Below are 14424 nucleotides of genomic sequence, written 5' to 3' on the forward strand. Positions count from 1 at the left end.
TCTAAATATTTACATCACACACCTCAAAATATTTACATCACACACCTCTAAATATTTACATCACACACCTCTCTAACACCACACACCTCTAGATATTTACATCACACACCTCAAAATATTTACATCACACACCTCTAAATATTAACACCACACACATCTAGATATTTACATCACACACCTCAAAATATTTACATCACACACCTCTAAATATTAACACCACACACCTCTAAATATTTACATCACACACCATTCTAAATATTAACACCACACACCTCTAGATATTTACATCACACACCTCAAAATATTTACATCACACACCTCTAGATATTTACACCACACACCTCTAGATATTTACACCACACACCTCTAGATATTTACACCACACACCTCTCTAAATATTTACACCACACACCTCTAAATATTTACATCACACACCTCTAAATATTTACATCACACACCTCTAAATATTTACACCACACACCTCTAAATATTTACACCACACACCTCTAGATATTTACACCACACACCTCCCTAAATGTTTACACCACACACCTCTTCTAGATATTTACTTTACACATCCATATACATTGTATCACCAAACATCAAAACTATTCATGGGATACTGAGAGCATTAGAGAATATTTTCTTTTCTTTTCGTTTTAACCAGACAGATCAACAGATACGCCAGGCATAGTTGCCCCCACTCACTCCCTGTACATTACACTAGTGGTAGTTGTAGACCCAGTGAATGTTAAACTTTTCTTGGTTAATACATTAATAAATTGTGTACAGATTTCTTTTAACTTGGTTCACTACGTAACATGACATTTTTTACCAAAGTATTCAGTATTTTCCAACATTTATTATCATTCTGGTCTTATTGAATACTAGCAGAAGTTTTTCCTCTAAAGTTTGTGTGATTTTAATGATGTCGAGTAAAGAGATAGAGTGGTTTGTTTCAGCAGAGTAAGACTGGCAGTATAGGATGGAGACAGGCTTGTAGTGACCGCATCACCATTCAGGCCAACGACAGGTCAGTATTTACCTCCACAGCTCTGTGATTTTGGTTAAAAATTAAAGAAAAATTGCTTAAAGATAAAGATGATTGCTTTTTAAATTTTGTATTTCTGTGGGAGGGGAGGGGGTTGGTGATGACACAGTTGGTAGAGAATCAGACTACTGAACAGAGAAAATCTCTTTCAGTGACCAGCGTAAGGTGGGCGAGGTCAGTACTGTTCTGAGTTTGGAGGACTGGGGCACTATCACCACACAGCAAATCATTGTACAGCAGGAATCCTCGGGGGTAAGTCAGATTTTTACAGATTGAGAAATGAAATAAATATTTCCAATTGATGAGATATTCCATCTTACTTATTTATGGAAATGCTTTTTATGTCCCATTTTGATTAAGTAATATCTGTTAATTATACCCCCGCCACGAAGTTAGGGGGGTATACTGCAATCAGGTTGTCCCTCCGTCCGTCTGTCTGTAGACGCATTTTGTCCGGACAACTACTCCTAAACTGATGGGCCGATTCCAATGAAACTTCACACAAATATAGAGGACCATGTGTAGATGTGCATGCCACTTTCTTTTTCTCAAAATTATGCTTGCTATGGCAACTGGTCACTATAAACAGGTTTTCCGATAAGAACCATAACTTTAAGTTTGTCCGGACAACTCCTCCTAAACTGAAGGGCTAATTTCAATGAAACTTCACACAAGTATAGAGAACCATGTGTAGATGTGCATGCCACTTTCTTTTTTTCTCAAAATTATGGTTACTATGGCAACTGGCCACTATAAACAGTTTTTCAGATAAAAACCCTAACTTTAAGTTTGTCCGGACAACTCCTCCTAAACTGAAGGGCTGATGTCCGGACAACTCCTCCTAACTGAAGGGCTGATTCCAATGAAACTTAACTCAAATATAGAGAACCATGTGTAGATGTGCATCTCACTTTCTTTTTCTCCAAATTATGGTTGCTATGGCAACTGGTCACTATATCACTGGGTTATCTTAGTTAGCTAGCCTCTAATTAACAGTTCCAATTCACCATTGACTCGTGCCGATTGCGGGGGTATTAGTCAGCCATCCTGGCGACAGTTCTAGTTGTTTCTATATTTATCACTGGTACTTGTTGTAGACACAGAGTGTAGCCGAGTCCCTAGGACAAAACATTGCGGGTGCTGCCAGAGCACACGCCCAGCAGTCTTCACCTCAGGCTCTAACTCAGCCCCCAACTCAGGCCCCACGCGAGTCTGTCGAGTACAAGGCTGCACTAGAGCTGGAAATGTGGAAAGAGGGACAGGAGAAAATGTTTGAAAATCAGGTAAAAATCATCCAGGTTAGAGGTACAGTGTACTGCTTCAACATGTTATATGTAAGGTGCTGAAAGAAATTTCACTGTATTGTTAAATTACAAATACTTTCATGATTTTTATTGACATGAAGCATGAGGAATATTTATTGTTAGTAATTCAAACAATGAATAAATAAACCGGTTCTTTTAAAATTGTGGTAACATGTGTATCATATTTTCAGTGGATGATATTATAATTTGTATATATGTCTGTTCCTCAGTTAAAGCAGAAAGAGACAATGTACATGAAGGCTCTTGCAGAAGAATGGAAGAAAAGGGATAAAGAAAGAGAAATTTTGATGAAGAAAAAGGTAGGGAAACTTCTGTCAAACTTTATTTTAGTCTGGTTTCAAAGCCGGTTATTTTGAGTTTTATACATTGTTCCAAAAATAACATGTACAAACAGCCATTGTGTACAGTGATTGAATGATTCACATTGTGTACAGTGATTGAACGATTCACATTGTGTACAGTGATTGAACGATTCACATTGTGTACAGTTATTGAACGATTCCCTTTGTGTACAGTGATTGAATGTATTCCTATTGAGAGGATGAACAAACTTTTTCTATCCCTGTATCAGATGGTGGAGTATGCACAGCTAGAAGACCAGCTGAGGAAAACCCTATCTGACCTTGAAAAACGTGAAAAACAGCTTGCTGCTAACGAACAAGAGGTAAACGTAATCTATACACAAAATTTAGGGATCTTGGGATGAAACACAAACAAATACCATTATCAGAATATTGAAACTAATACTGATGGATTGGATGGCCTTGTGATATAGATGATATCAGCAGTCTTTAATTTGTCAAAATTTGTTAGTGGTGCACACAAAGTTTTTATTTATACCAGGAAAAATCAAACTTTCAGCTCAATTTACTTTGTTTTGCTGTTTTCGCAGTTAGTACAACATTATTAAGGAATTGGATTGATAACATCTGACCATTAGACTGTTCTTCGTGTAGACTTTACCGTTTTGGTGGCAAAGATAATTGACTGTATGAGATTTCCACAGGTGGCCAGAATGAAAACTGACTTACAACGGGAACATGACAGGAAGCTGCAGGATGTACGAGAGGCCTCGCGTAGGATGAAGGAAGACTGCGACCACCAGGTGGAGCTGGAAAGGTCAGTGAATTTTCTAATTTTTCTTTTCTTTTTTTTTTGTGACAGATTCAGGACAACAAGTTATTAAAAGTGAAAGTGCATTCTAAAATTTCAAAATATAAAAATATCATTTCCTACATCTTAATTGTTATCAAATCAAGGACCATAACTCTGTTTTGACCAGTCGTTTAACAAACTCATAATCCAGACAATTTTGGCTGGGAACTGCTTGCTCGATATGCAATGAGCATGTAAACTTAATGATACAATAAATACAAAAACTGTATTGTTGTTTCTTTATTTTCAGATTAAAGTGTAAAGAAATTGAAGGCCTGATAGACAGATATAAGCGAGAGGTACCAACAACTTATATGTTATCAAAGAAATTTCTGTTACCCTAGTTTGTACTTGTTAGCTCATACCTGTAAGACTAGCCAATCAGAAGACTTGTAATGAAAATCTTTCTTGGCTAGCCAATCAGAGGACCAGTAATGAAAGTCCCTATCAGACTAGCCAATCAGAGGTCTAATAATGAATGTCCCTGTCGGACTAGCCAATCAGAGGACCAGTAATGAAAGTAGTAATGAAAGTTTCTGTTAAACTAACCAATCAGAGGTCTAATAATGAATGTCCCTGTCGGACTAGCCAATCAGATGGCCAGTAATGAAAGTCTCTGTTAGACTAGCCAATCAGACGACCAGTAATGAAAGTCTTGGACAGACTAGCCAATCCGATGACCATTAATGAAGGTCCCTATCAGACTAGCCAATCATAGGACCATTAATGAAGGTCCCTGTCAGACTAGCCAATCCGAGGACCAGTAATGAAGGTCCCTGTCAGACTAGCCAATCAGAGGACCATTAATGAAGGTCCCTGTCAGACTAGCCAATCCAAGGACCAGTAATGAAGGTCCCTATCAGACTAGCCAATCCAAGGACCATTGATGAAGGTCCCTGTCAGACTAGCCAATCAGAGGACCAGTAATGAAAGTCCCGGACAGACTAGCCAATCAGAGGTCTTATAATGAATGTCCTTGTCTGACTAGCCAATCAGAGGACCAGTAATGAAGGTTCCTGTCAGACTAGCCAATCAGAGGACCAGTAATGAAAGTCCCGGTCAGACAAGCCAATCAGAGGTCTATTAATGAATGTCCTTGTCGGACTAGCCAATCCGAGGACCATTAATGAAAGTCCCTGTCCAACTACAGTAAATCTGGATATTTTGGCATGGGGTAAATTTGGCGTTTTTTGGTCAGAATGGGGTGGTTTTATTTTGGTTTGTCTAAATTTGGCATTTCCATCATCCTTGTGTCAAATTTCGGCGTTTCAATTATTCTGGGGTTAAATTTTGGCTTTAAAATGAGCAATGGTCTCAGGCGTAGAATGCTGGCCGGCATATTTACCGATTTCAGATTTCTGAATTATGTTATATTTTTCCCCTTGGAGAAAGACTAGCATATACTTTGTCACACTTGCAAACATGTTTTAATTCTTCATTGCACATGTCCAGTATACGTTTGTCACCTATTCCTTCATCTATTAGAATATATTTTGCGATGTTTGCTTTAAGATGTGCAGTTATTGATTTTGAAACCATGTCTAGGTTAGCGTTCACTCGGAGATCAAAAATAAGTGATTACTTTAAATTTTAACCTTTTTTAAAAACCGTCATACTGATACATGTAGATACAAGGCATACCCATGTCGGCATTGTGTTTAGTTTTGGCTGATTGAACAAGGTATCAATCGATAGTATGACAGGTGATCATGAACTTACCTGGATAATGATCAGTGCTCATGTTTATACCAACCTAAATCCGAGAGCTAATAGGTACAAATAATTAAAAACAAAGACAGTTCATGCTGAAAACATACTTTATATTGAAGATTATTTGGACAAGAGACACCTATTCTGCAGATTCGCTGATGAATAATAATGCACTGTTGTCGAGGAAATAAAACTACGGTACCTAATTACCGAGTGAGAAAATGGTCTGTCCGGAATAAGGAATACTATGCGTTATGATACCAACAAAGGGATAAATTGGTGTGTTGAATTTTGGGGTTTTCATGACAGGCGCGAAATAGGCCAAAATATAACCCTATCCAAAATATCCTGATTTACGGTAGCCAATCAGAGGACTAGTAATAAAAGTCCCTGTAAGACTAATCTGAAGACTAGCGAAAAAGTCAGACCTCAGTCCTTTTTGCTCATTGCAAAAAATGTATTATTGAGGAGTTGAGATGGTTGATGTTTTCTTTGACGACTTGATAGAGATCCTCCTAGTCACCTCACCATCCCGTGACTTAATAGTTTTAGTGGACATCAGGAAATAGTTATTTTCAACTCTATAAAAACTGATGAATATTTAAGGCAAAGTAACACCGGGTTTTGTATGAATACCTAAAGTTGTAGATTATTCTATGTTGTTTGTTTTGGCAGTAGATAATAAGGTTGTTCCGGTCCTGTTTATTACTGTCTGGTGTGTTGTTTATGTTAATATAGATAACAGAGTTGGAGAAGAAGAATCATAACCAAGAAAAAGAGTTTGCTGTGTATAAGGAGCAACAGAATACAAAACCTGAGGTCAGATTACAGTCAGAGATTAACCTTCTCACGCTGGAAAAGGTATGTACAGCAACAGTCTGTATATGATACAATTACCAAGTCATATTTTGTTCTGAATTGTGTCATACTTAATCATCATTTATAATGTATGATTGACTGTCAGCAATAGAAGCATGTTACCAGTTGGGTTATCCTCAGCTCTGAAAATACACCTGGCTAGATTTGGAATATGAAAAATTATGTCAAGTTTTGTTTTCTTTCATATCTATACTTCGGTGAAAAGTTTACAAAGTGTGGATGTCTCAGATGCTAAATTTGAAAAATAATTTGATGTGTTTAAAAAAATAGTTTAATATCATTATCATAATTATGTTGTGATAAAGAAGGTTTGCATGATATTTGAATTCTTACCAGGTGGAACTGGAACGTAAATTGGATGCCATAGCTAAGTCTAAGGTCCACTATAAGCAGCAATGGGGTCGTGCCCTCAAGGAGCTGGCCAGACTCAAACAGAAGGAACAGGTGGCAGCGAAAACAGAGCTGAAACGTCAGCAGCACGAACTGGAACACATGCGACTGCGATATCTGGCTGCAGAAGAGAAGGAAGTTGTTAAGTCAGAGAAAAAGGAATTAGAGGACCTCAAAAATGAACTCAATAGGTAAAATCTTTACTTTTAATATATCCTACGATTTTGATGAGTAAACTGTATGTCTTGGGCTTATTTCTGCGATTTTGATGGGTAAAATATATGCCTGGGACTTTAATATTTCCTTATTTTTTTTATTTTTTTTTAAATTTTACATTAGTGTATTAAGCGTGAGTTTTCCCCTTGTGCAATTTTTTATGGTTACAGGTTTTTTTCTCTAATAACTTGTTTTAGATGTATAAATCAAATATTCCTAAGATTTTCCACAGGGAAAAGATTGAGAAAAGTTTTTTTTTTTATTTTTTCTACATTTCTGTTAGAATTCACTGAATTAAGATTTTGAAAGTATTAAATTCTTTTATGCAGACTTAACTGCGTTGATACAAAAATTGAGGATTTTACATGAGTATCATTGTAATATGGAATTTATTTAACTAGTTCAATAATTTCACAGCTTTTAGTTATTCAATTAAACAAGTTTTAATAAATGCTATATAACATAGACACAAGTGTAAGATTCTGTTTATCATATATATGGCATGCTTGTTATACAATAAATATGGCTGGTCACAATTCTTTCCAAACATTTTCCCACTGTTAATAATTATTCTGTTGAGTGCTCTCCCAGAACTGGAGTTACACACTTGTAAAATGATGTAGATCATAACATGTGATTCCTGTAGATTTCCGTAGTTTGTGATATATATGCTGATTTATTTATCCAGGCTCCGGCAGATGGAGGAAGAGAAATCCAAGTCCCTGAATCATTCTCTGAGTCCGCGGGAATACTCCGGAAATAAGAGTGAGGACAACCAGGGCCTGGACGATCACATCACACGTCTTATCGAGGAACGGGACACGTTATTACGAACAGGAGTTTACACCACGCAAGATCGTATCATTGCTGAGCTGGACAGACAGATTAGGGAATCTATGGTACAAAAGAAAACAAATGCTTTATAACGTTGACATAGAGAACAAATAGCTCTGACACTGGTGCCTCGGCAGATGTTTCCATACTTCATGGGAAAAAATGAGCCGCCATTCAAGTGGAATACATTGTAGATAAGTCACTCCAAGCTGAGATTCAAACATCCCAGTGACTTTGTCTCATGTAGCATCACAAACCGATGTAGAATCTGTCGACTGGTTTTGAGACAAAAGCTGCCCCTGATATAAGATGGACTTGGCATTTCTTGCTATTACCCTGTGATATTTTAAAAATCTCAAAGTTGTTCCAAGTCTGTTAAATATATGAAGCTTAAATATTTTTATGAAGAATACAATCGAGCGATTGCAGCTTTACAGAGAAATTGTTTTAATTGTATGAATGTATACTTGTTAGTGAAGATAAGGAATGAAAGTATTAGCACATGTAAATGGTTGTAGATATTTGTATATCAGAATAATTTAAACTCTTTTATCATGATTTTGTAACAAAAAGTCATGAATCAACAATAGTAAATCTTTTGTTAAATATATAAAAGTAATATATAGTATCTTCACTCAAGTCCATAGTTCTAGTTCTGTTAGTTGTATCATTTATAGTTCTGCTGTAGATTTACCATCCTACTGTTTTTCATTTCATCACCGGCCAATGTTTCTTTCCTAGATGTGAAATTTTTGTCTTTCTATTCTGTAAAAAATTAACAAGTTAAATAAACATTTAAATACTATTTTGTTATAAATCAGAGTTGCAATCAAAATGATTACTACAAAAATAGTTCTATATACGATGTATATATATATTATACAAAGTTCATATAACATACAAATCATGTGACCTGTGTATTGAAATTATTTGTCAGATGCAACTTTTCTTTCAGTTACGACTAAAATTCTGTTCATTCACAAAAGACGAATGTGTTATTATTAGATTAACATGTCATTAATTACTGTTGGATGGTAATCAGTTTTGTGTGCTGCTAGGTGCCTAACTACGTATCTGTATAGACCAGTACAGCTGTACATGTATGTGGTTTGCAACGTAATTATAGCATTGCTACATTTTTTTAAATGTAAATTATTGTACATAATATTATATGCTGAAAGATGATATGCAATGCCTAAAAATAAACTAAAATAAAATCTCTCCTTTTCTTGGTTTAACTTATGAAACTGCCAACCTGATGGGAATCTTCTTATAGTGGAGCAGTCTTCATCCATCCAGGATCACACTTTGACTTCTCAATAACAAAGATCCCTAGAGTCACCAGATTTAGTATTCTGGGGTGAAGGGGTGTAAAACATGATCAAATAACCGACATTGATCTTGATAGGGATGAAATGTGTTAAAATCTTCAATCATTTTTATCATTATTTATTTTTGGATTACCAGGTTGCCCAAGATCACATTTTAAAATCTGTATAGTATGCATCTACATTGTACAACAGGTTTTCATCGTGGTATACAAGTCTATTTTCATATCAAAAAGTTCCAGGTTTTACCTTTCCTTAATTTTTGTTAGTTATTTAAAACTTATTAATTTCACAACAGGAACAATTGCTTGGTTAAAGTGACTTTCAAAAATAGATATCTATGATTTATCTCAATCATTTATATTTAGAATTTTAGTTACCACAGATATTGCTGATCAGGTTTTTCCTGTAATTGATAGTGGAATGTTGCCACTAGTAATCAATTTGTAGTTCTATACAGAAAGATACAAAACATCAACTCAAATTTACATTGGATTTACCTCATTTATTTTCTGGAAAACTGTGTCATGAAGAAAAATACCAATTTTAATAGTATAATACATTACTCGAGTGCGAGTACAAAATGATTCTAACAGTACATAGTACCAGTCATCAGTAACACAAGGGTACAAAATATGGCTAAACAACTACTGACACCAATGGTTGTCAGTCAGATCAATGGATATTAAGTGAAATATCTCGCCAGTATTAACACAGGAAGATATACCCATAAGACTAATTCTTAGTGGTTATTGATCATACAATTAAAATCTAACATGATTGATAGTCTTGCTTCAAAACCAGTATTGAGGCCCATCAAAGGTTTATTACACAAACAAATGTACATAATCATTAATGTACATATACACAAACAACTTGTATCCCTTGTGTGGCCCCAATCTAATGACCCGATAAAAGAGTATGTCTTAACAAAATGAGATTATAAATCCATATGACCAAAAACTACAATAATATCTTGATTTTATGTGAGATCAATCATAATTGAAGAAAATTTCATGCAGATAATTTAATTTTCATGGTTTAAATATCATAAATAATCTGTCCAATTCTTTGGTTATCTTTGCATCTGAACATTTAAAATAACCTGCAAACAATGGGAATATAAAATTTAACAGACAAGTTCATTTCTAAAATCTATAATTGTTCCTTTCATTAGTTTTGCACATTTCTGTAAAATACAGTTTTAAAACAAAACGCCAATCGAAGACAATCAGATATGCTCTAAAGAGTATTTAGGTAATCAACAGAAAATAAACTCAATTCTAAATTTTGATTGTTTGGAAAATACTAGAGATTGGACAAATTGTCACACATATATATAAATAATATCTTGGATTACTGGTATTACAATATTTTATTAAAACAGTCTAAACCGAAATAAGTTTGCAATGTCTACCTGTATAATATTGCTATAATCTCACACAAGTTTTGACTTAACACTCGTATCATGAAAGCTAAATAAGAAAATGACACCAGGGCCCAGTTGTTCAAAAGGTGATTAAGCTAATCACGATTTAACAACAATCTTAAAATTGTGATAAAATAATTTCTGGTACAACTAACATCACAAAATTTTGTGAAACTATAACACACCTCAGTTTCTTCCTATTTGCCTATTTTAAGAAACATACACACCGAGGTTCTGAAGTAAAGGCGAAATAGAATTTTCACTGATCAAGTGATTAAGCTAATCAACTTTTGAACAACTGGGCCCTGGTGTACAAAAAATGTTATTAACATACAAACTGGTCTCTAAATGTCAGAATGAGATACCAAGGCACTCCATGCATTTACTGATACAATTGTTTACATATTACTTCAAACCCACAGAATCTTACTCAACGACGAACCAAAACAAAGGCCAGAATTGGCCTTAATTCACTATACACGTAACACCGTATCCATGGTCAACAAAAAGGTACCAGGCTGTTGATAAAAATACCCAGGGAGAAACCTCCATACATTTACCGACATCACTCGATGGCAAAGCCAGAATAGGCCTAAATTGATCTTAAATCCTTTTATCCAAAACGGTGTATCCATATTGAACAAAGAGGAACCAGACACTTCTAACAAGTATCTATCATGTGCGTTCATTAAAATGGCCAGGAGGAAGTCTGATATTTCATTTAATCCCCAAGTGTAAACCTAGACAATTCTAAATTGTCTCTACATAACCACATTTAAAATGTGGAAGAATACTTCTGATGTTAATTGCATGGTTTATCATACTTGTGAAAAGTTGCACAAAGTCATTCTGCAAGAACATAAACTTTATCAATATCTAAAAATAAAAACATGATTTTGTTTATGTACATTTACATATGAAAAGTCAACGTAACCTTGACGATTGTCTACACAAACATATAACAGGTGAAAACACCTTTATACATTGGAGTGAGTGTTAAAAACATTGGGACAATACAATCAGTACCAACAGTAGGAACTTAGGGAATTACATATGGAGTAGATAAATATTACAACCTTTCACTCAAAAACACTGAACAACGTACACCCAGACGTTTATTGTTTTCCATATCGATTACTGAATTGTCAAAATATCAAATGTCATATGTCAGTTCTCATTAAAGGGGAGTCTGTATCACCATTTTCTGTTTTCATGAAATCCATTAAAAAACACAACCAGAAAAACTTCTATGAGGATTTCAGGACAAAGTTGTTTTTTTTTTTTCTACTTTTGTATATATATATATATCTTGTGTTGCCCGACTTATCAGAAAATTCTGGTTTGGTTTATTTTGTTTAACATCCTATAAACAGCTGGGATCATTAAGGTGGAGGAAAGTAACCTGAGAAAAAACAAAGGCTTACAGTCAGTTCGAGGCAACTGCCCCAAATGGGTTTAGAAGTTACGACCCAGAGGGGGAGGGCTAGTTATAAAGTGTCCATACACCTTAACCACTTGGCCACAGCAGCCTCTAATCAGGAAACCAAACCAAAACGTACTTATGTTTCAACAACTGATTTTTGTGAGATATTTGAAATCAAGAAATATGTTTCAAACCTTGCCTTCCAGTTCCATTTTCATACAATGATTTCGGGACATAAGTATTGAACAAAAAAAATTTATACATAAATATGTACAGATAGAAGACGTTTTTCAACCTCAAATTGTACTTGTGTATGGTAAGATTATTTATTATTATTATAATTTAACAAGTGAAAAATGTAAGCATGAAGTGACCAGGAAGTTCAATAGAAGTTTGTCAATATCAATGAACTACACACACTACAAGTATAGCAGTGTGCCTGTGAATATGTTCACTTTCTGCTCTAGGCCTAGCTATAAAAACTTTAAATGTCTTTCCACGAATTCAGGAAAAAAAGAGATATCAAAACATACACATCATTAAATCCATGATTTTTCAATATAACTGCCGATCAACCTATTGAAACAAAGGGACGATGAACGTTAGATAATTGAACATGTTTTTTGCCCAGATATATCTTTTGTGTTTCAGAGGTGGTTAAATAAAGAAAATTGTCCCAGGGGCTTTATTTACAGTTACTGTAGAAGTTTGGTAAAGATGTGAATTGGCTAGGATAAAGTTTTTATAACACTGCCAAGTAAGTTATAAGAGGAACCAACATGATTTGATTAAAACACAAGAATTTATCAACAACAATTATTTTTGGTTCATACATTCTACAGATTAGTACATAATGTATTCCATTCTGTTTGGTGCATAAAAGATTCAAAATGGCACATTTGGTATAGAAGGAACTACCTTTGTTAGTCTATGGGGTAATGGACTGTAAACGCTGATATTTCAACAGGTTCTATTTCTTAATGGTAGAAAGTAGTTACCATGGAAATAAACCGAGTAGAGAAAAGTAAGGTCCATTTCACTACTTCTGAGGAAATCACATCTTTTGTGCTAAAAAACCTTGGGTAAAACAGTAGAAATGTGAACCATTGAAATAACAACTTTTACAGCTCTCTGATTACTGAGGGTGAAACATAAGTCACAATATAATGTATTGCATTTAAATATTATGTCTTAACAACAAAAGTTGAAATGTTTAATAAAACTACATAAAACTACCTAGTAGTGAGGCACATCTATTGGAACACTACCAGACCACATCCCTTTTTATCTGTACATTATAAGTACTGGGGTTTAACATTTCTGAATTCAATACTTTAACCATTTATCTGTACATTATAAGTACTGGGGTTTAACATTTCACAAAAAAAAATCCCTTCAGTACTCTCAAAATATCATTTTACACAAGTACCGGTAATTTGTATAATTATCCTAACTAGTGAATTTCAAGACCGTTAATATATAAAACATGGTTTGGGGAGGTAGCCTGGTAGTGTCCCATTAATGTCAGTCTTTCCAGACAAGTAGCACTATCTTTTCAACACCTACACACACGGAGATACCACAGGGCTGATATGCAATTTATGTACAGAAGAAAACTCTGTACAAAACTAAATTATATCACTACAAGTTACTATTTACAAATATTTTGTTTATATTACGCATGATCGGTCACCATTTTCAAACTTAACGTTCATGACCTGAATTAATTATTATCGGAAGTGTCCTAAATGTATATGTCAATTTGATCATTAAAAGACAAGAAATTATTCAAAAAGCCTTTTTAACGAACACCTTGCTTTTTTAAATTCAATCTGCAGAATTCTTCATAATGATATGTTATTCTACAAAACTTCAACAAAAACTAATAGATCCTTTTTTTTTTATGAAATAATGAACAAACCACAGTGATTCTTTCTATCACAATATGCTTCCTGTATAATACCTGACTCAGGAGGTAAACTATAGCTGAACATGATGAGCGAACATCCTTAACAAATGGATTTGCGTTTTCAAGTGTCTATATTTAAAATATGCCAGGATTCCTCCACATCACATGACTGATGTGTTAATGAGCTATTTACATTGAAGTATGATGTATGAATATCTACAGAAATAAACAAATCTAAAATGGAGGGGGTCATCGATCATTAGACATTCTGGGCATTTTTTCTGGTGGTTCATCAGAGCTGTCACGGGACATATGTGCTGATGGTGGCTTGGTTCGCTCCTGGTCTTCGTTAGGCGAGGCTGGTGGTTCCGACTTTACGTTGTGTCCTGCGAGGCTGATCCTGAGGGCCTGCGCCTGTGATGCCGGGATCAGTAAATTGTGTATACCAGACATTCCAGAGGTAGTTAGACTACGACAAACAGAAAAAAAGTTTTGATATAGTTTTCTCTATTGTAAAAATTACATCTAATTTCATTTAGGCATACATGTTATGACTTTATTAAAGAGAAAAAAGATCATACCACAAGGAATATGAATTTAGCTTCAGTAAAATTTAATAAAAAAGAACCCTACTGTTTTCATTCGTGGCAAATTCTGTCACAGAATTGAATTTTCCCTAATTCCTTGTCCAGAGAAATATGAACAGGTATAATTACCAGAACTTTACGTTAACCTGCAATTGTCTTTTTCATTATCAATCCTCTTACACTGTTAA

The 14424-nt window shown here is 34.7% G+C and overlaps 2 protein-coding genes across 4 annotated transcripts in view; one reads left to right on the top strand and one right to left on the bottom strand.

The window, feature by feature from the left end:
* The window catches only part of LOC117334099 (centrosomal protein of 120 kDa-like), a 33363-nt gene extending 24582 nt beyond the window's left edge, over positions 1-8781 (top strand). Inside the window, exons 13-22 of one of the 2 annotated variants that reach the window (XM_033893548.1) lie at positions 963-1033; positions 1204-1303; positions 2149-2334; positions 2586-2675; positions 2948-3040; positions 3383-3495; positions 3782-3830; positions 5980-6102; positions 6457-6701; positions 7415-8781. In XM_033893548.1, coding sequence (XP_033749439.1) covers positions 963-1033; positions 1204-1303; positions 2149-2334; positions 2586-2675; positions 2948-3040; positions 3383-3495; positions 3782-3830; positions 5980-6102; positions 6457-6701; positions 7415-7652 — 1308 coding nt within the window. In that variant the 3' untranslated portion in view covers positions 7653-8781. The remainder of the gene's footprint in view (positions 1-962; positions 1034-1203; positions 1304-2148; positions 2335-2585; positions 2676-2947; positions 3041-3382; positions 3496-3781; positions 3831-5979; positions 6103-6456; positions 6702-7414) is intronic. The other variant, XM_033893549.1, reaches the window with a different exon arrangement.
* A 591-nt stretch (positions 8782-9372) lies between these two features.
* The window catches only part of LOC117334101 (myocyte-specific enhancer factor 2C-like), a 30514-nt gene continuing 25462 nt past the window's right edge, over positions 9373-14424 (bottom strand). Inside the window, exon 10 of one of the 2 annotated variants that reach the window (XM_033893559.1) lies at positions 9373-14121. In XM_033893559.1, the coding sequence (XP_033749450.1) occupies positions 13899-14121 (223 nt within the window). In that variant the 3' untranslated portion in view covers positions 9373-13898. The remainder of the gene's footprint in view (positions 14122-14424) is intronic. The other variant, XM_033893560.1, reaches the window with a different exon arrangement.

Source organism: Pecten maximus, chromosome 9, assembly GCF_902652985.1.
Source record: "Pecten maximus chromosome 9, xPecMax1.1, whole genome shotgun sequence".
Lineage (NCBI taxonomy): Eukaryota > Metazoa > Mollusca > Bivalvia > Pectinida > Pectinidae > Pecten > Pecten maximus.